Source organism: Pongo pygmaeus, chromosome 10, assembly GCF_028885625.2.
Source record: "Pongo pygmaeus isolate AG05252 chromosome 10, NHGRI_mPonPyg2-v2.0_pri, whole genome shotgun sequence".
In the NCBI taxonomy this organism is placed as follows: Eukaryota; Metazoa; Chordata; class Mammalia; order Primates; family Hominidae; genus Pongo; species Pongo pygmaeus.
The window spans coordinates 104,973,928-104,997,101 of record NC_072383.2 but is presented as its reverse complement, the minus strand read 5'-3'; the positions used below and the strand labels follow the sequence as shown (position 1 = coordinate 104,997,101).

General features: G+C 38.1%; 1 protein-coding gene across 3 annotated transcripts in view; it reads right to left on the bottom strand.

Annotated features, from left to right (window-relative positions):
• POLR3B (RNA polymerase III subunit B) overlaps positions 1-23,174 on the bottom strand; it is a 145,494-nt gene that overhangs the window by 49,019 nt on the left and 73,301 nt on the right. For all 3 annotated transcript variants that reach the window (XM_054445060.2, XM_063646671.1, XM_063646673.1), the window contains exons 15-20: positions 22,542-22,704; positions 21,149-21,302; positions 17,894-17,968; positions 17,246-17,344; positions 10,222-10,349; positions 573-782 (exon numbers count right to left, since the gene is read on the bottom strand). In XM_054445060.2, coding sequence (XP_054301035.1) covers positions 573-782; positions 10,222-10,349; positions 17,246-17,344; positions 17,894-17,968; positions 21,149-21,302; positions 22,542-22,704 — 829 coding nt within the window. The remainder of the gene's footprint in view (positions 1-572; positions 783-10,221; positions 10,350-17,245; positions 17,345-17,893; positions 17,969-21,148; positions 21,303-22,541; positions 22,705-23,174) is intronic.

The window sequence follows — 23,174 nt, the reverse complement described above, 5'->3', positions numbered from 1 at the left end:
TTCAGATCAGGTGAAACAAACCACGAAGTGGTGACTTGCGAAAATAATTGTCAAAAACAGAAAGAAAAGCAGAAAAACTCCACACCAGAATTTGTGGCTGTGTATTTTTAACTTTCGTCAGTTGGCCAAAGAAGTTACCAAATTATGAGGTTACACAAATAAGAAACAGCCTTTTACATCCAAATATTGCTACTGCCCTCTCAAACAGGTTTGTTGTTAATAATATATATCACTAGACACAGTGAAAACACATATTTCATATATTGTAATTCCTGCTGGAAAACAAACACATTCTTACATTTTTTTTCTCTTTGAAGGACTGTCTCACATAACCAATAAAATAATAAAGAAGAAAAATATTCTGTAGTAGTACGTTTAACAAATTTATTTCAATATACTATTCATTACAAATGACAAGAAAGCCAACATCAAAACCCAACCACCTCCTGTTTCTATATCATAAAATTCAAATAACTTAAAACTGACATTAACCAAGTGATTTTTACATTAATCATCCCTATATCTAATTCTGCAAAAAGCACCTTTGGCGTTAGTTTTGAAAATTCACTTACCTCTGTCTAAAGAGGCCTTGTTTAAAACAAGAGCATCTTCAATATCATAGCCACTATAGCTCATCACAGCAACTGTTGCATTCTGTCCAGCTGGCAGTTTCTCAAATTCTATCAGTTCGATGGTTTTTGTCTTAACCATGGGTTTTTGTGGATATGCTAGCAGATACATGAGAGTATCAATTCTGTTTCGCTGGTTGTACCCTATAGTACCTGCATTGATATTGGAGAAAACAAAATATAACATTCTATTATGTGAAATAATAAGGTAGTAATGAATATAGAGATAAATACATTAACATCACTAATTAAAATGAAGAAAATCTTCAGGTTCAACATTTCAAAAGCCAATACTCTCATGGTGGCTTAACAACTTGCAAAAGCAACTTTTCTCACTAATATTTAAAGTTCTACAAAGAAGGAAAAATATACTCAGAGTATATTTTAATCTAAATAATTTAGACTTTTTGGATTTATATTATCCCATCTGAGGGATTTAGTTTCCACTGGTTAATTTCACAATCAACAATTCTTTATTTGGTTCTACCGTGTTCCAGGCCTGCTGGGGAGAGGTAATGTAAGAACAATGCCCAGTGTTCACATCCAAGGAGCTTATAAAATGGATAAACAGGTATATTCCATAAAAAGAAATAATTGCAAAAGTTCTAAATGAAAAAGAATACAGGAGAGAAGGGAAAAAAAAGAATGAACAAAGAGGAATTCAAGTGAGAGCAAGGAAGAGTGGATTATTCATTTATTTGATGATTAACTTATTAAGCAGTTAATAAACATCTACTCTGTGCCAAAAACTAGAGGTAAAATGAGAAAAGGCTTGGCCCCTTCCTTAAGAAATCTAGGGTACAGCCCAATCAGGGGTGAGCTCTTCTCTCCTTAGCAATCAGTCTTTCCACCTGATTGTTCCTCAGAAGGGTGTTATTGGGTCACTGTCAACTGAACATGAAATCAGAATGTTAACCCTTTCTCTCATTTCCCCTTATAAACACACTGGGGTTTATGCACCTGCCTGAAGGTAAGTCTTTCAGTCTCCTCGGCTTGTGGACACAGAACTGATGCTACACAGAGACGTTAAAGTTGGAAAACTCAGGCTTGCTCTACTGCTGAGCTGGAGTGTGGGCTACTGAGCCTCTTTAACTTCTCCTAGGTATCTCTTTTTTCCCTGTGTGAATAGCTAAGGTAGCTTTAAGTCTCTCTCTTGCACATGCTTCCACAGTGACACATACACACCACACACACACACACTCCGAAGTACCTAAGTGCCATTTCACAGAGTTACACCGTAGGGTATGCAGACACCAAAACTCAATATTTATTTCCTTTAACTTTTTCTCCATACTCATGTCATTAAATCAATGATGATTTCATTTTGGGGATGAAAATAAGCTATTCGGGCTGGGCGTGGTGGCTCATGCCTGTAATCTCAGCACTTTGGGAGGTCGATGTGGGTGGACTGCTTGAGCTTAGGAGTTCGAGACCAGACTGGGCAACATGACAAAACCATGTCTCTACTAAAAATGTAAAAATTAACGGGGCATGGTAGTCCCAGCTACTTGGGTGGCTGAGGCATGAGAATCGCTTGAGCCCAGGAAGTAGAGGTTGCAGTGAGCTAAGATCATACCACTACACTCCAGCCTGGGCAATAGAGCAAGACCCTGTCTCAAAAAAAAAAGGAGAAAAGAAAAAGAAAATAAACCATTCAAGCAGCAAAAATTATATGGTACTCCTTGACAATTACTACTGAAAGAAATAGTAAATATGTAGGGAATACCTAGTGTAGTGCCATGCTCATTATAGATGCTCAATAAACGTCAAGCGAATTAAATTGAAGAATTCTATTATACTTTTTATGACAGTATGTGCTTAAATCTCTAAAAACAAGATTCAGCTGAAAAACAAGTCAAACTGAACCTCATGAACTTTTTATCAAGGTTGCACTATAAATTGCCAATTGATTTATGCTATTTTAGTGCCAACTAATAAACTGGGCAGGATACCTGGCAATAGACCACTTACTGTTTTAGAAATAAGATTACTACTGCTGGGATTATGGTAAAGTTCACTGACAATAAGTTTGTCCTTTCATATGAAATCACTTAAAATTTATGTTGAGATTTCAGTTCCAATTGTATACTTTACTCAGCTGGAGACAAGGGTTCAGGCAATGTCCCACCAGGCTGCCAAACATGTCTTCTGAAACCTGAGACACACATTATTATGCAGCAGGGAAGCATAAATGGCTGCACCTCTAAACAATGGTGAAAGAGGCTGGATCCTGCTATAAATTGTGCTACCAGGCCCAGAACATAATTCTCAGGCATTACAACTGACCACTGAATGGATGAACAGCAAAATAGTTTAGCAAATGTTTAGTGCTTATGACATCAAAAAGTTTTCTCTAAAGGCTTTTTAAAGAACTTGTGAGAGTATACATGTACATGCATTTTTAGCAGCACTGACTATGGGTGTGTAAGTTAAAATGTTAAAATATAATTTATAAACTATTCTATATCATAAAACTTCAAAATGCTATCAGATTCCCAAATGTTTATAAAAATAATGAATGGCTGACTAACCATTTTGCCAATAAGCAACAGGCAAGCAAATGATAGGGCTTGCCTGTGTGCAGCACACGCTCAAACTCTGATTCCCCTATTAGTATTTTCAGCTTCCTTAAAAAGGGCATTACATATATATACACACATATAAAATAACACAAGGAGAATATCTATAAGTAGCATTCTACTTCTATTATCCCATTTTGCTGTACTATGGTCTCCAATGATTCCCTTTACTTACTAAGGCATAATCTTTCTTAAAAAGCCCTATTTTCTTGATAACAACTTTCTTAAGTCACAAGTTGGCACTACAAGGTATACAAATGTAGGTTAAAATATTGAAGCAGTGCTATTTTATAAGGTGGCATGAAAAAGCTTAGGAAGGAAGGATGTAAACAGCTTAGAAAATGTATGCTGAAAAAATTAAAATGAAGTTTTATGCATTTAGCTATTTTTTCCTATCTTCCTTTGCCAAATTTCCTCCCATCCCCTTCCCTCCCCTCCCTTTTTTTTTTTATTTTTTATAACAGAGTCTCACTCCATCACCCAGGCTGGAGTGCAGTGTTACAATCTCGACTCACTGCAACCTCTGCTTCCTGGGTTCAACCGAATTCTTGTGCCTTAGCCACCTGAGTAGCTGGAATTACAGACGTGCACCACCACACTCAGCTAATTTTTGTATTTTTAATAGAGACGGAGTTTCACCATGTTGGCCAGGTGAACTCCTCAACCTCAAGTGATCCGCCTGCCTCGGCCTCCCAAAGTGCTGAAATTACAGGCGGAGCCACAGTGCCTGGCCTCAATTTTCTTTTAAATCAACATTTTTGAATACAATAAACTTCATCCATTTAAAGTGTACAAATTAATGAGTTCTGATATATATATATCAGAACTTTTTATCAAGGTTGCACTATAAATTGCCTGTGAAACCACCACTATAGTCAAGATCCAGAACATTCCTAACCCCCAAAAGATCCCTCCCTTTGTTTCTCACCTCAGGGGACCACTGATCTGTTCTGTATCATTACAGATTAGTTTGCATTTTCTAGAATTTTATATAAATGGAGTTACACAGTATCTGCTTATTTAGCATAATGATCCTGAGATTTATGCATATGGTTGAATATTATACTTCATTCTTTTTATGGCTTAGTATTGTATAAATACACACTTTGTTTATCCATTCACCTGTTGATGAATATTTGCTTTGTTTCCAGTTTTTGGCTACTGTGAATAAAACTGCTACAAACATTCTATGGTTTGCATTTTTCATATTCTTAACAGTATCTTTCCAAGAGCAAAAGTTTAATTTTGAGAAGATCAATTTTTATACTTTGTACTCTTTATGTAAGGAAATCTTAGCTTAACTCAAGCTATGAAGGTTTTCACCTAGGTTTCCTTCTTCAAGAGTAATGGTTTTAGCTCTTACATTTAGGGCTATAATATATTTTTTGTTAATTTTCATATGCTATGAGGTAGGAGCTAACGTTCCTTTTTTCCATATAAGTATACAGATATTTATTTTGTTGAAAAGACTTTACTCTCCAATGGATTGCTTTGACACATTCATTGAAAATCAATTGCCCATAAATGTTTGAGTCTATTTCTGGACTCTTGATGCCAATTCCATTGACCTATATGTCTACCCTTCTGTCAACATCATACTGTATTACTGTAGCTTTATAGTAAATCAAAATCAATTTGTATAAATCCTCCAACTTATTCTTTGTTTCAAAATTCTTTTCGAAAATCTACCCGACTCCTTAATGATTTTAATATTCTCAGAGATTCATTCATTCATTCATTTTTGAAACATGACTTACTATATTCCCTACTAAGCTGGCACTATGCTAGACACAAAGGATATACAGTTGACCCTTGAACATGGATTTGAACTGTGAGGGTCCACTCATATATGGATTTTCTTTTGCCTCTACTATCCCTGAGACAGCAAGACCAATCTCTCCCTTCCTCTATACCTCAGCCTACTCAGTGTGAAGACAACAAGGATAAAGACCTTTATGATAATCCATTTCTACTTAGAGAATAATAAATATATTTTCTCCTCCTTATAATTTCCTTAATAACATTTTCTTTTATCTAGCTTATTTGAATTGTAAGAATATAGTTTATAACACATATCACATACAAAATAAGTGTTAATTGACTATGTTATTGGTAAGGCTTCCAGTCAACAGCAGGCTATTAGTAGTTAGCTTTAGGGGAGTCAAAAGTTATACACAGATTTTCAACTGTGAGAGGAGTTGGTGCTCCTAACCTCTGTGTTGTTCAAGAGTCAACTGCAGCACAGGTTGAGCATCCTTAGTCAAAAATCCAAAGTCCAAAATGCTCCTAAATAAGAAACTTTTTGAGCGCCAACATGCCGCCACAAGTGGAAAACTCCACACCTGACCTCAGGTGATGGGTTGTAGTCAAAACTTAGTCAAACTTTGCTTCATGTACAAAATTATTAAAAATATCGTATAAATTACCTTTAGGCTATGCATATAAAGTGTTTATGAAACTTAAACGGATTTCGTGTTTAGACTTGGGTCCCATCCCCAAGATATCTTATTATGTATATGCAAATATTTCAAAATAAAAAAAAATCCAAAATCTGAAACACTCCTGGTCCCAAGCATTTCAGATAAGGGATGTTCAACCTGTAATAAATAACGGAGCTCCTGACTTCAAGGGGCTTATAATTTACATTCTACCAGAAAAGGCAGCCTGATCGTGATCCACAATGGACAGGAAAAAAATGAGAAAAGAAGTTAGTTTTGGTTGAGAAGAATTTTAGTAAGTTTTATAGGTAACATTACATAGAAGACATAGAAAACCTTTTATATGTTACTCAACAAAACTGGGATTCAGCTTCCTTGTCAGAACAAAAAAAAGTATGTATTATATTTCAAAGGATTATTATTGTGATTAAAAAAAATGGGCTGGGTGCAGTGGTTCACACCTGTAATCCCAGCACTTTGGGAGGCCAAGGCAAGTGGATCACCTGAGGTCAGGAGTTCGAGATCAGCCTAGCCAACATGGTGAAACCCTGTCTCTACTAAAAAACAAACAAAAAAAATCAGCTGGGCATGGTGGTGTGCATCTGTAGTCCCAGCTACTCAGGAGGCTAAGGCAGGAGAATTCCTTGAACCCAGGAAGTGGAGGTCACAGTGAGTTGTGATCGTGCCACTGCACTCCAGCCTGGGTGACAGCAAGACTCCATCTCAAAAAAAAAAAAAAAAAAAAGAAAGAATGCATGTAAAGAATTTGGATACTCAGTAAGGGGTAACATTATTTATGACCAATATTAACAATATTAGTAATAATAAAAATTCATACCTTATTACCCTGTAATATCATCCATTCTACCTCCCACTCAAACCTACATACTAAACTTAGTGTACTCAATTTTACCTCCATATTTATGTATATATTCATTGCTAACATTCTAGTCTTAGGAAATACCACATAAGCCTAAACCTAAAATAGCTATAATAATTAAAAAAACTTTTAACCAATAGCAGAATTCAAAAAATAATTTCCAGGGGTAATTTGGCCAAAACATTTTTTGCATTTTGTACCCTTAAACGGACAAAGAATAAATATGCTAAAAATCAAATCAAACAGAAAGGAGGAGGTGTAGAATGAAACAAAATTTTATGAGGATCTTTGTATATTGTGTTTTTAGTGTCTCAAAATTCTCCAGCCTATTTCTAGTGCATCTCAGCCTACTGTAAAGTGCGGAACATAAAGGAAGAAACTATCTACTTAGGAATAGAATCTATTAAAAACAAACACGAAAACAGAAGCTGCATTCACTCCTGAGCTTTACAAAAAGTCCCAGTAGTTTGAAGTTGAAGCAGGAAGGGGTAGTGAGAAGAAGCCACTGTTGAGGTCTGGGAAGGTCTGTGCTGCATATTCATTAATTGAGCTGATAGTAACTGAATGATCCTTTTACACAGGAGAAAGTGTTCCACTAGAGGATTGCCAACTAATAAATGGGCAGGATATGAAAGTGTGGCTCATGTGAACTTGGCATCGGGTGCCGATGAGGACACAAAATGTGGCTCCAACACACAGCCCTTCCTGGTAGTGCTGAGCGAGTGACCTGGAGATCCAGCCATTTCCAGATGTCCACCTGACTTCTTGCTCTGAGCCATGTCACAATACACACACAGCCATACCCATGGAGAAGTGCTTCTCAGTGGCACAGTAAGATGCTGTGTGGAAACTCGAACTTTATTAATAAAGCGCCTAAGATTTAAGAAACACTCTCTGCTGGTGTTTTATCGTGGATTAGCTCTCTTACATAGAAGGTAAGGCTTTCCATCTCTGTGGTTTGTGCTGGCCTTGGTCTCCTTCATAGTGATAGAAAATGACTTTCTCTCATTTCTTCACTCTCTTATAGGGGGAGTGGGAGGGACAGTAGGGAATGGTAAAGAGCAAATTTTCCAGATTGGCTAGAATATTTACTGAATTAATTCTGAGCTATTATCTTGCATGTTATACATGGACCAGCAGACAGATGAATACCAACTAAAATATTATTTTAGAAAATCCACATAGAAGCTCTGAATTTAAATAATGTTCAGCAATGGCTCATAGTAAAAATGGGATAGAGTATGAGTTTTAGTTGTCAGCTGTAAAGACTGCAAGGAATTAAAACGATCCAGAGAAGTCCTACTCAAAGTGTGAAGTCTGCATTACAGACCTGGGTATCTGCTGTGAGTTTTCTCCCTCTGCCGACCTTTTTCCTTTTGTCATTTTTCAAGCAGACTTTGCTCAATACTTCTGCAGCTATTTCAGTGTCCACAGAGAAATGCTGCCGCGTTATATGCCAACTCTAAATGTACTTTTATCTCGCTGCTTTTCTTTCCAGTCAGGTGTTTTATAATAACAAACAGTAACAAAGGCTTTTTTTTATTACTTAAGATATTCAGTGGCTTTTGTCTTCCTAGCGTCAGCAGTAACGTCAGAGGATTGTATCCACGGAGCTAAATGTGCAGGACCCAGGGTCAGAGCAGCTGAATACACCAACCTCAGAAAACACAGACAATGAATTGCAAATGACACTCAAAACAAAACGAGAAAAAAAACCTTCACACAGAAAACTACAAAAGAACTCTACAGACACTGAATTGGCTTTCTGTACACACTGATCCTGCTTAACTGTGTGTGGTAACTAACCAAACGTTTCAGATACTCATTGCCACATATAAAGGGTTTTTCTTTTCTTTTTTTTTTTGGTGTATGTGGGGAGAGGAGTTATAAAAATAAAAATATTATTTCTTTCTTTCAAGTCTATTCTTTATTTTTTAAAAAAGCTTCACTACATGGAGATAGCTGCAGCTCTGTTTCGATCTTCAAACACACTGAAGAGTGGCATTAGCGATGAAGTGATTAGTCTTCTGTTAATTCTGCTGAAGGTTCTACACAAAAGGTGTATTGTTTCAGCTGGGATTCACATCATGAAACAAAATGGTTTGGTAAACCCAATAGAAGTGATAGCCCTTTCATGACACACAGGGTTCAGTACTGTATATTTCAACTTGTTAGCAAGTCAGAAGCACAAGCGGGAAATCAGCCTACACTGCTACTGAGGATGAATGGGAAAGGCTAAATTGATGAGCTGCTGTTTAGATTTTCCCACTGGGAATTATTCTCAACTGTCCAGGCATTACATCATTCAGGTAAATAGTAGCAGGATAAAATGCTTTTTATTTCTTTGTAGCTAACCAGAGGGCAATATAAAAACTTGAAAAGAAATATATCTACTCTCTATCCATAATGAAGAAATAGGGTTTCTTAATTGCCAAGCTATGGTCAGTTGCAGCTGGTTGCTGGTAATGGAGGAGCTAAATGCATTCTGGCTGTTACCCAAATGCAATGCAATGCCTCCCTCCCTATATTTTTATAGTTTCTTTATGAAGCTCCTTGTATCATACTTTAAATCAGAGATGGCAATCATATTGGTGTCATGGGCATATATGAAAATAAAATTTACTAAATATATTAGGATTTAAATGATTTTTTAAAACATTTCAAAAAGCTTTATAAGTAAAACTTTTTTTTTGGCGGGGTCAGGGGGCACTGGTATTCTCTCTGTATAACCTTCAAGATAAAACTCAAACTCCTTAACATATGGCACCTCCCCTTCACGCCTCTGTACCATGCTACACTAGGCAGCCACACCAAAGTACTGAGACCTCTTATGCCATACTTGCTCACACTTCCATACCTTCAAAAATACTCAGTCTTCCAAGACTCAGCTCAGCTCTACCCTTCAGAAACAACCCACTCTCACTTTAAGTGATCTTCCTCTTCTAATTTTCTTAGATTTTGGTTGTCAATTACAGCATTTATTACACCAGATTGGATTACTGTTTTATTTGTTGCTCTCTCCTACTAGACTTTGAACTCCCTGAGCACAGGGCTCTGCCTCATCTCTATTTTCAGGCTCCAGCCTCATGTCTAGTCTACAGTTATGCTCAATAAATGTTACAAATGAATGAATAAATAAATTAATAGATGAAAGAGAAGACAAAGAGGAAGGAAAATAAACTCAGAAATCAGTGTGACATGAATTGGATAAGTTTTAGGAGATACACTAGCAATTGCAAGGGTATAATGGGTTTGGGGATTGTCAACCAGGCAATTACAAGGTACATTCAAATAGACATCGTACATCTTTATCTATTTTTTTCTCCCTCTTCCTCCTTAACTTTGAGTTTTTCTGCCCTTTCTCCCATCTCTCAAGGTTAACAAGTTACATCTTATAGGGCTTTTCTCTTTGTATTTATCCCTCTTAATTCTGTGACACTTATTACATATTGCTTTGTTTGGTGAAGGAAACAAGTTTAGAGAGGGTTTCTCCATTTTTTGTTTAAGATTTAGACATGGCAGGGCACCAAGCCTTGCAGAGTTCCATAGGCAACTCCCTGGGCTTGGTAACCCTCAGGTGTTCCCAGTGCCTGGTTGGGAACATATAATACTGGTGAAGCAGGAATAAAGATGTAAGACTTTTTCCAAAAGTATTTCCAAGTATTTAGAACCAACTTTCAAGAAGGAAATCTTACCCATGGCTTGTTTCCCCATGGCACACTGATAAGTGTTTCTCGGTGACTGGTTATGGTGAGGGTATGGGATAAGTCCAGCACACACGCCGAGAAGAGTGAAGGGTTCAATCTCCAAGTGGGTGGTGTCTCTAACAAGTTAAGTAAAAATCACATATCTTAAGCATCAAGTACAAAAATGAATGTCTCTTAAAGGGTACAAAAATATTGTTATCCAGGTCCTCAAGGGATTTATATGTCACTAAAATTTGATGCTAGTAAAACTGGTAAAATAAAAACATACTTAAATAAAATACAGTAAAACATAAGAAATTGTAATTAACACATAAATTACTATATTCAACATATAGAAATACATCAACAATATCCACATGGATGAGTAGCCTGCTTTTCCTCATTCTTCTAACATATATCAATGAGTACGTTGTATCACCATTTAAGAGTGGAATATACGTCCTTTAAATACAGTTACTAGCCAAGCACAGTGGCTCATGTCTGTAACCCCAGCACTTTGAGAGGCCGAGGCAGGTGGATAATGAGGTCAAGAGATCGAGACCATCCTGGCCAACATGGTGAAATCCTGTCTCTATTAAAAATACAAATTAGCTGGGTGTGGTGGCACGCACCTGTAGTCGCAGCTACTTGGGAGGCTGAGGCAGGAGAATTGCTTGAACCCGGGAGGCAGAGGTTGCAGTGAGCCGAGATCATGCCACTGCACTCCAGCCTGGCGAGAGAGCGAGACTCCGTCTCAAAAAAAAAGAAGAGTTAGTATAAGCCGGGCGCAGTGGCTCACGCCTATAATCCCAGCAGTTTGGGAGGCCGAGGCAGGTGGATCACTTGAGGTCAGTAGGTCGAGACCAGCCTAGCCAACACAGTGAAACACTGTCTCTACTTAAAAAATACAAAAAATTAGCCAGGCATGGTGGCGGGCACCTATAATCCCAGCTACTCTGGAGGCTGAGGCAGGAGAATTGCTTGAACCCAGGAGATGGAGGTTGCAGTGAGCTGAGATCTTGCCAAAAAAAAAAGAATAGTTACTATAGACCAACAGGGACCAATACCATAGCCACTAGACACTAGATAACTGTGGCTACTGGGCACTTGAAATGCCAGGCTAGTGTGACTGAGAAACTGAATTTTTAAATTTTACTTAATTACTTTAAATTTTAAAACTCAAATTGAAATTTAAATAGTTCAGTTATATAAAACCTTTTATCTTGGAACAACTCACATCTATGAATCTTTTAAAAGTGTAAATGTTATGAAATGAGATCTAGTATTTCTGATAAAAAATTGGCATCCAAATTGAAATGTGCTGTAAGCGCACACCAGATTTTGAGGACTTATAGTAGGAAAAAAAGTGTAAAATAGCTCATTAGTTTTATATTAATTACCTGTTGACATAATATTTTGGATATGTTGACAAAACTGTTATTTAAAATAATTTTACCAGTTTCTTTTCACCTTTTTAATGTGGCTATTAGAAAGTTTGAGGTTATATAGGTGGCTTGCATTTTATTTTACTGGACAGCTCTGCTATGGGTAGTATTGGACACAAAGTAAGATTTTACCTAGTAGATGTTAGAATCTTGGTTACTTTCATAATATATTTCTGCAGAAAATTCAGTTTTTTGGCCAAATGATGAAGCAACTCAGACGTGTTAGTAGGAAAGAGTACCCAGATTAATTATAGGTATTTGTGGAAAGTACCAGATGTGTCATCCAGGATCTGTGATCTCTGTGAACCCGCTATTTTTCCCTCAAGTGTTTGTGAAGTGTAACCTTAAGAATTTCAGTGGTTTACAGCACCTGTGGACTGAAGTGATGTCCAAGAAACCAAGTCCCAACCCATCACTGGAATGTACCTGGTAAAAGATCCCCCATTTCTCCAGTTATTCATCTATTTTTTTTTTCCAAAACACATGTATTAAATTACGTCCCTAGTTTGGTGAGAGAAGGTGCCTTCCATGTGGTTCTTGGTTTGAAGAGTACTGTTTTCACCTTATGACCTAGCAGAACCCCAATCCTCTCAGACAAGCAGGAAGGGAAAAGACTTCCTTTGTTAAGCAGGAAGGGCAAATACTCTAAGTTTTGTTTTGCTTTTTTCTTTAAAGAACATCAGCTTATAGCTACATTTTATAGTCTAGAAGAAAACAGATTTTCTTTTAAATATACTGCTTTGTTTAAATATTGGCCAAGTTGACATTCTCCATCTAAGTAAAAACCACTTTTTCAGATGTTAACATTGGATTGAGTTGAAAAATGAAAAGAAACATCTTAAGTTTTTTTCTTTTATGGTGACAACAAACATAAACTCATATAGTATCTAATAATTACTGGAAGTCCAAACACTCTAGATTCTGATTTTACAAAAAAAAAAAAATTATTCTTTTTAAAATCATCAGTTTAGAAACTGAACAGGAATTGGGAGGTTTCTTTTTTTTTTTTTTTTTTTCTTGAGGCGGAGTTTCGCTCTTCTTGCCCAGGCTGGAGTGCAATGGTGCGATCTTGGCTCACTGCCACCTCCGCCTCCCGGGTTCAAGCGATTCTCCCACCTTAGCCTCCCGAGTAGCTGGGATTACAGACATGCACCACCACGCCCAGTTAATTTTGTATTTTTAGTAGAGACAGGGTTTCTCCATGTTGGTCAGGCTGGTCTCAAACTCCCAACCTCAGGTGATCTGCCTGCCTTGGCCTCCCAAAGTGTTGGGATTACAGGCGTGAGTCACTGCACTCGGCCGAGATTTCTTATTCACTGTGTATAAAGCACTTACATTTAGTTAGAATGAAAACTAAGTAACCTATTGTTTATAATAGTAGAAAAATTGGAAATTACCTAAATATTTAACAGTAGGAAACTAGTTAATAAACTAAATATGTGTAGGTACATAATGTAATAACAAACGGCAATTAAAAAATATATATATGTATACAGTCACACACCACATAACATTTTGGTCAACAATAGACTACATAAATGGTGGTGGTTCCAAATGATTATAATACTGCATTTTTACTACACGTTTTCTTTGTTTAGATTTTTTTTTTGTTTTTTTTTTTTTAATGGTGAGTTAAAGTTTATTGAGGAATAAGACATTCATATACAATTGTCTCTTGGTATACATGGGCGATTGGTTCCAGGACCTCCATGTATACCCAAATTCATGCATACTCAAGTATCACAGTCTGCACGTATATGAAAAGTTGGCCCTCCATAAATGTGAGTTTTGCATCCCCCAAATACTGTATTTTTGATCTGGCTTTGATTGAAAAAATCTATGTATAAGTGGACCCATGCAGTTCAAACCCTCATTGCTCAAGGGTCAACTGTTTAGATATGTTTTGATACACAAATACTTACCATTGTGTTACAACTGCCTACAATGTTCAGTAGAGTAATATGCTGTACAGGTTTGTAGTCTAGAAGCAATAGGCTTTAGCATATAGTCTATGTGTGTAGTAGGTGATAGTGGGTGACAGACACCATCTGGGTTTGTTTAAGTACACTACGACATTCACATAATGAAATCACCTGACAGCAAACTTCTCAGAATGCATCCCCGTCATTAAGTGACATATGGCTGTGTATACAAATACACATGTATATAAATATATATACTAATATGGAAAATGTCCAGAGTATACTGGTTAAGTTTCAAAATCAAGGCACTGGAAATGTTATCACTGTTTTATACACACACATTGTGTGGAATTATGTGTGTATGTTTGTACTCAGAAAAAAAATCTAGAATAGTACACAAGAAATTATTAGCATTGGCGACTTCTGGAGGGTAGAGTCTGGTGGGATGGGAAAGGAAGGGGATTCATTCTTTGTACTTCATGCATTTCTATATTTTAAAAAACATAAGTATGAATTAAATAATACAAAAACTTCTAGATTTTTAAAATGAAATTAATTTGACATATAGAATAGCTTGGTATTTGGGTAATGCTGAGAGTTATATTCATTTACATCAGTGAAAAACCAGATGAAAATCCTTGCCTTTGTGAAGCTTCTAAGTAAGGGGAGACAGACAATACATAGATACATCAGTAAAATACCAATTTTACTCTATGGTAATAGGCATAAGAAGTAAAAAAAAAAAAAGTAGTAAAGAGGAGTGGATAGAGATAAGGGTTTCTATTTTCAATAGAGTGGTCAGAAAAGTCTCACGAGAAGGTGACACCTGAGTGAAGACCCGGAGGAGGTGAAGCAGTGAGCCATGCAGGTATGTGAGAGAGTGCTCCAGGCAGAGGCAGAGGCACACCTGGAGTGTTCGGAGAAGAGGCCAGTGTGGTTGAAACAGGGAGTGGGGAGAGATAGAAATGGGAGTGGGCAGATTGTGCAGGAACTGGAAGGCCTCTGTAAGGACTTCTGAGGGAGATGGAAAGTCCCTGAGGGATCTGAGAAGAGAATGGACATGCCCCCTCTGCTCTATTAGGAAAAGACTGTATGGGAACAGGTGTCAAAATAGTCAGGAGGCCTTTGCAAAAATCCAGGTAAGACATAGAAATGGCCTGGACTAGGTGATGGACTGACGTAGTGAAAAAGAGTCCAGATTCCAGATGTATTTGGAAGGCTCATATGATGAGCTAGGGATTGATGTCGATATAGAGAAAAAGGGTCAGGACGGAAACAGAGGGTTTTGTTGGCTTGAGTAATACAAGGATGGAACTGTCATTTACGGGGCTACTATAAAATAGTTCTCTTTTATACTCAGGATATATATCTATATTTTTTTGTGAGTAAGGGTCTCACTCTCTTGCCCAAGCTGGAATGCAGTGGTGTTCCAAGTATAGCTCACTGCAGCCTCAAACTGGGCTCAAGTGATCCTTCCACCTCAGCCTCCCAAGTAGCTGGGATCATAGGTGCACACCACAACACTTGGCTAATTTTCTTTTATTTTTAGTAGAGATGAGGTCTCACTGTGCTGCCCAGGCTGATCTCGAACTCCTGAGCTCCAGCAACCCTCGTGCCTTAGCCTCCCAAATTGCTGGGATTATAGGTGTGACCCACCACACCTGGCCCTCAGTCAATTTTGAAATGAGGGGTATAAAATAGTACTTTGAGAGATTCACATCTTTAAGGAAGAAAAATTCTGACTAAAAAGCACTATTTACAAAGTGCAAAAAATATATATATTTGCAATATATACATTGGCAACAGGGTTTGCTTTGCCACCCAGGCTGGAGTGCAGTGGCATGAACATGGCTCACAGAGTCTCCACCTCCTGGACTCATGCAATCCTCCAGCCTCAGCCCCCTGAGTTACTGGGACTACAGGCGTACATCACCACACCTGGCTAATTTTTAAGTTTTTTGTAGAGATGGGGTCTTGCCATGTTACCCAGGCTGGTAAATTATAATCTTTTAAAAAGTAATATATTTCATTTGGTAGCAGAAAACAGAAAAGTTTTTCTTTTTCCTGTTTTAAGAGGTTCTCACCCAGGCTGGAGTGCAGGGGCACAGTCATAGCTCAATGTAACCCATAACTCCTGGGATCCAGTGATCCTTCCACCTCAGCCTCCCAAGTAGCTAGGACTACAGGTGTGTGCCACTGTGTCCAGCTAATTTTTTATTTTTATTTTTAGACATAGGGTCTTGCTATGTTGTCCAGGGTGGTCTCAAACTCTTGGCCTCAGGCGATTCTCCTGCCTCAGCCTCCCAAAGCACTGGGATTATAGGGGTGAGCCATTACACTGGGTCAGAAAAGTACTTATTCTTGATTGAAGACATAAATAGTTATTAGGTGGTAGTATTAAACTCTCTAGCAATATATCTGCAAGAATTCCAATTTCAGGTAAGTGGTACATCAGTCACATGCATCAGACAGCAAGTTATATAGATGTTCTTTAATGTACTCCAAATGGAACACAGATGCTTCTAAAAATATCATTGTTCAAGAAGAAATATTGTGAACATACTACCAATTCAAGTGTATACTGCACATAACTTAGAGTTTTTGAACAGACTATGTAGAGAATTCCTGCACTGACAAGAATTCAGATGTCCATGGACAAAATCATCTCTAAAAGAGGTAAGTATATTTTTATACAGTCTGATTCATTAGTTCGATTTTGGCAGTAATCAAGTATTAAAATCAGAGAAGCAACTCCTTTTAAAAAATATACATTAAGGCTGGGCATGGTGGCTCATGCCTGTAATTCCAACTACTCAGGAGACTGAAGTGGGAGGATCGCTTGAGATCAGGAGTTTTAAAGTTTCACTGAGCTATGTCGTGCCACTGTACTCCTTCTGGGTGACAGAGCAAGACCTTGTCTCAAAAAAAAAAAAAACAACCATATATATATATATATGGTTTTATATACATATATGTGGTTATCTATCTATATGGATATATGGATACATCTTTCTATGAATGTGTGTGTGTATATATATAAACTGTCACACGAATAGGAAGGATAATTAAATCTAAAGATGACTTGTTAGCTGCTTTGTAATACTCTTCACTGGGATAAATGATGGGTTATGCTCTGCTATAAAATTGTATATTTCTTTATGGTACATACGGAAATATACAATATACATATATACCATGAAATACTATGCAGTCATAAAAAGGAATGAGACCATGTCCTTTGCAGGGACATGGATGAAGCTGGAAGCCATCCTCAGCAAACTAACACAGGAACAGAAAACCAAACACCGCATGTTCTCACTCACAGGTGGAAGCTGAACAATGAGAACACATGGACACAGGGAAGGGAACAACACACACCAGGGGGCCTGTTAGGGGGTTGGGAGAGGGAGAGCATCAAGATAAATAGCTAATGCATGCTGGGCTTAATACCTAGGTGATGGGTTGATAGGTACAGCAAACCACCATGGCCCACGTTTACCTATGTAACAAACCTGCATGTTCAAAAAAAAAAAAAAAAGATTGTATATTTCTAACAGTTCCTGTCAAAAGAGTAAAAGATAGAAGGACTGAAGATGACAGTAAAAGAGAAGGTAGTTTCTATAGTCAGAACAGGTTTTAATTATGGTTGCTATGGATCCTACTTACTTATTAATTGTGTGTTCGTACAGTGCAATGTTACAATCATTTTCTTCATTCACATCTAAATATTCAACCAGACTCTCATGTAAGAAATCTTCAAAATTCCTGGGAAAATATTGGTGAAAGAGACATCATTAAAAAGCATTTTTCTGCAGTATTTTATATAATAACAGGAGACACTGGCTTTCGTTTAGGCCCAAAGCACCTTTCTCTCCCAGAGAGTATCATTACATTGGGATACCTGAAACATGTTATTCTTAGCTCACACAGTAACCACAAATTGCTGAAATAAAAACAGCAAAGTGTCTGTCTGTAACTCTTGTGAACCTAGTCCCCACTTCTTAAAAAAAAAATTCTGACCTTAGAAACCTCATAATGAGACCCACAGTGTCTACACTGACATATGATGTAAGTCCTTTTCTTACCAGAAACAGTTACTTGTGTACTAATTGATATCAAGACTAGGTAACCCTCATGATCTAAATTGATGAATATTTTACAATGTCCAAGCAAGTTCACATGGAGCAAAATAGGTTTTTAACAGGCTGGTAATTTGGTGGAAAGAAATTAAAACACTAAAATGAAAATACACTTTTCTTAAATCATGTATGTGGGTATTAAGGAGATTGGTAAGTTTTACTTTTGGCTACTTACCTGTACCCTTGGGCCAGCTCTTCCATATGTTTATTTGTGACTGCTGGCTTCTGTTTCTTGACAATTATGTAGGGTCTAGAATGGAAACAGCAAAATCAAATTAATAGTAGTTCCAGGGAAAAATTACACAGGCAAGTTAGTTTACCAAAGTGAGATGAGGGAAGATGTAAATACAAGCAAACCTATTCCTGGATTGCTGAGGACACCAGGTACTTTTTTGCATGGATGAGCATGGTATAGGGGCCTATGCTCTCTCCCACATACACACACATACATACCCAAGCCCATGTGCACATGTGAGTATGTGTGGACATATTCATGCACACACACAGTGCTTCCTGCAAGTATCTTAGGAAACATTTGGTTTTGAATGAAAAGGCAACACAAAAATGATACTCAAAGTCTGAAAAGGAAACAAAACCTTTAATGCCATATTTTAAAAAACGGTGTAATGTATCAATCTAAAAACATCCCCTGATTTCACATTGGAAAGATTTTGCATACTACTCATGGAGTTAACAGGCAAAGTAGCACTGTCACCTAGGGTAATAACGGCGTTGTGTTATGAGGTTCTGATGAATATCCAGATGTTTAGAGTAGTTTGATTTAGTCTAAACATCACTGAGCTAGGTTAGCAAGATACTTAAAGCTACACATTACCAAAGAGAGTGGCTAAAAGTTGGCAGAGAATGAAGCTTTCTTACTTTGTGGTTTTCAGCGACGTAATGGGTGGAAGGTGGAGAAGGCATTCTGGCAGATTAACCTGTAACTGTCAGTGGGGACTTGCCTCGGAGGGCTTTGCCACCATGAGGAAACCCCGACACAAAGGATGGCATGCGGCACTGAAACGTCAAGGGCTGTTGCTATTTGGATAAGCAGCTCTTACAGAGAGGAGCAAGTAACCACCAGACACTTGTGCGCTCTACCCTAAAGTCCAAATAACTATTTGAGGACTAATGAGCACTTTTCAACAGTTAAGAAGAGGAGCTGCACAATTACAAAAGGGGAACACAAGTTGTTGAAAAATGAACTGGGTGAGCTTTTCATGGAAATCCACAGTACCTCGAAATTCTGGCTCCTTCTTGGTAGGGAAGCAGAGCCTACTAATGCCTCATTTGAGCGCTGCAGTGGATTCAGGTTAAGCCTCAGATGAGATGACAGAAACCGGCGGAGGAGAGGGAGGGGATCACATTTAGCTGCCTCAGTTATCTTTACGTTACTCAACGCATTCTACTATTTTTTCCTGCTAGATCTGTTATGCCATTATAAAGTTGCTTCTATAAAAGAGTTTTATTTTTGAATATATATTATGTTGGATGTAATGAAATCCTAAAAAAGAGTAACCTAGAAAATGTCACTGTTATTCCTAGCCTTAACTGGACCATGTTATTAAGTTATAAATAAGCACCTAATGTGTGCCTGGCACCCTACTGAGCACTTACCACATCTTCTATCAACTAGTTCTCAGGACAGTTTTAGGCAGGCATTATTGTTTCCATTTTACAGCCAACAAAACCAAGGCTGAGAGACTGAAGTAGTATACTCAGAGTCACATAACTCAGTAAGTGGGAAGTTAGGATTCAAACACAGGTATATCATCAGCTAACCATTCTTCAGTTGCAAAGAAGAGAAACCAATTCTGGCTAATTTAAGCAAAAATGAAGTTTACTGGAAGCATTAAGAATTTACTGGTGCTGGGTGCGATGGCTCACACCTGTAATCCCAGCACTTTGGGAGGCTGAGGTGGGTGGATCACTTGAGGCCAGGAGTTCGAGACCAGCCTGGCCAACACAGTGAAACCCCATCTCTACTAATAATACAAAAAATTAGCCAGGGGCAGTGGTGTGTGCCTGTAATCCCAGCTACTGGGTTGGGGAGGGGGGCGGGGAGCTGAGACATGAGAATCGCTTGAACCTGGGAGGCGGAGGCTGCAGTGAGTCAAGATCGTACCACTGCACTCCAGCCTGGGTGACAAAGTGAGACTCTGTCTCAAAAAAAAAAAAATAATTTAATGGAAGGATAAGAATCAAAGAAAAAGGTGAAATGCTCAGCCTCAGAAAGAAAAGGAACGAGAGCAGTTCCAAGAATCCAGAAAATGAGGTGTAACAGGCAGTCTCTTGCATGCAGCACTGGGAGAATGAATCAAGTCCAACCACCTCCCTCCCTTGATTTATTTCACCTGGGATTCAAATTCTCTGATGAGGAGGTCTGACTGACCTTATTTGGGTCATATGCCCAACCCCTGGCTGAAGAGAAGAGGGTGCTAGACTGACCATCCCAAGAAGCCTGCCAATGGGGACAGGCAGTCCTCAAAGGAAAATGAGGTAGTGTCATATGAAGGAGGAAAGGATGCTGGAGGAAAGCATGCAGTCACTCTCCCAGCTCTGACAGACTTCCAGCTACTGCTGGCTCCCTGCCTTGTGCTTCAACACTACCCGAGGTATACACAGAATAACTATGGTAATGCTAGAAAAGGCTTGTAAAACAAGGCAATGTCCTCAGCTGATGTCTCTGCATATCCCCTCAAACCAGACACCATGTCACATTCATCTCTGTACCTCCGGCTCCTAGATAGTACCTGTGCATAATAGGCCCTTAATAAATACTTACTGAATGAATAAAAGGAACCTACGTTTCCATTGGGTCTAGTGTTATTTTATTTCTTCATGCCTCCATGTTTTCATTCTTGCCTTTTTTCAGCCTTTCTCCTCCCCACCTACCTCCAAGTTAACACAATCCTACTCCTCCTTTAAAGCTCAGTTTGTAGCAACAGACTATAGTGGGCAAAATCATGCGTCAAACGAATCCTAAGGACTTTCAAATAAAAAACAGATTCCACCACTCTTTAGCTTTCAATAAGTTACTTAGCCTCACTGAACTTCAGTTTCCTCATTTCTTAAATGACAAGAATAATCCAACCTCATAGGGTTGAATGAAGTTAAAGCCTTACACATATAGTGTCTCTATTAAAATGACAAATGGTGGCTAGCATTAACTACTAGCACAGTTGATTGTTATTAGTCATTTTTTCTGCCTTTCCCGGCAGACTGAGCTCTCTGAGGGCAGACTCTGTCTCCCATTAATCTGAATCCTTGGTACCTAATATGCGTATTCATGAAGTGTTTGCTCACGGAATTAAATTTATCTTCACAATGAAAGAGGTTAAAACAGTTTCAAAAATAAAAACAAGTCTATTTCTTTCAAGAGCAAATATAAAGAGATTCTTAAAAACTTTTTAGTAACCTGCATATATACCTGCATAGCCTTCCCCCATCAGAAGAAATATAGACACATCGATCTGTAAGATTTGTTGAGATGGAAACAAATTCATTGATATATCCTGCTCTTCTCATGAGTCGAAATGTATTCACTAGCTTTTTGTGGTCTCGAATGACACCTAAGATGTTACCTAGGCAAAAAGAAAGAATAGGTAAGACAGAAATAAAAAATAAATGCAACCTGATTTAATATATCCAACCAATAAAAACAGTAATCAGCACTAAGCAGTTATTTGAAAATACTATTATTAACACCTGCAGCCAGTCCACAAGGTTGCAGGGAAGCAACAAAGGAAGAATGCTTAAGGGCCAGTCCTTCCACATGCTGGCTGAGGAATACTGGAAAAGTCAGCTTCATTTTCCTCATCTTCCAGCACAGTGCTGGGGCATGAACTTGGGGTCCAAACCACCTGGGTTTGAACACAGGCTCCATCACTTCCATAGGCTGGCAGTAAAGATTAAACAAGCTGATCATTTAAAGTACTGAGAATTCTGCCTAGTACCTACTAACTGCTATTATTAAACTGCTTCTTGTTGTAATCATCATCTGTGAAATGAGGAAAATGAACTTTGCTTCCCAAGGTTAGCGGGAGGATTCAAAGAGGCACTGGGTGAAAGTGCAGAGTAAAAGCTCACTCAATGTTAGCCTCTGGGACACAATGAACTAGGCAGTCAGTTAACAGCCCTGCTGAGGCTCTGACCCCTTCCTCACCAGCCCATATAAAAAAAGAGTTAATGCCTCCTAGAATGAGAGGAAGGGGGAGAGGAAGAGAAAACAGACAAGTGATAAGGGATAAGCTCATGGAGCATACTAGGGAGAGGACAGGCACACAGCACCAAATCAAAAGCAGAAAGGAAGAGAGCACACTTGCTGCTGAGTCTCTGGAAGACTTTGAAGGAGATGGGAAGAGGTATATGAAAGAAGTAACTGGAGTGTGAGCCAAAGGAGAGGGATCCTCTTACCACAGGCTGCTGACATACTGATTATCAGATGGCTAGACAAAGTCAATTCATTATAAGAGTTGATCTGATAATTTTTGCAGAATGACTCCAATATTTAACTTGTACTTAAAGATACCATGTTGAACCTTATTCCACTAAGGATATGCCAGCAACTGCAAAAGGGAAGCAAGCAGACACTTTCTGCAAAGTTACCCTTTAGCTCTGATAGCTATATCCTCTCAGAACCTTGGATAACCCAGCCAACAAAGTAACTGTTTCTGTTATCATTGTATTTTCTACCTTTAAGTGAAGGTCAACCTGGGCCCAGAATTAAAGTCTATCTATGCTTTAAATACGAGGATAATAATGGATTCCCTCCCCCTCTTCACAGACTATCTAGGACCAACATGTCTCTATAATATACCCACCATTAAGAAAGACAAGAAACACATTTGGGTAAGAGAGCTCTTCCCCACATAATAAATTCACATCTTCTACTCCCAAGTTACTGGCTAATTTAACAATGGGTCCATCTTCCATATCAGTTGTGATGTGTGTCATAAGGGCCAAGTTTTTAACCAAACCACATGCCTAAAAAACAAAAGACAGTCATTTCTAAGAATGAACATTAGTAATACAAAGTACAGTTTACATCTGAAAATAGCTCACTACTTTGCTGGCAGCAATGCAAAGCAGTACAACTTTGTAGGGGATACTGTGGTGATTCACACAAATGCCTTTAAAATATATATATATCCCTTAACTCAGGAGAATTTCTCTTCATAACAAGCAAGGATATAAAATAGATTTAGATACAGAAATGTTCAGCACAGTACTATTTGTAATTGTAAATGTTGATGGCATCATAAATGTCCAACAAAACTGATTACATTAACAATTACTCCCAGACATTGGAACATTACAGTCATTATGATGACATTGTATAAAATAAGTAAAGGAAAACATTAATAAATGCAGCTACATAAAAATATAAAACTTCTGGCCTGAAATGAGAGACTGTATAAAATAACTGGCCAGTACCCTTAAGTTTCTTGGTCATG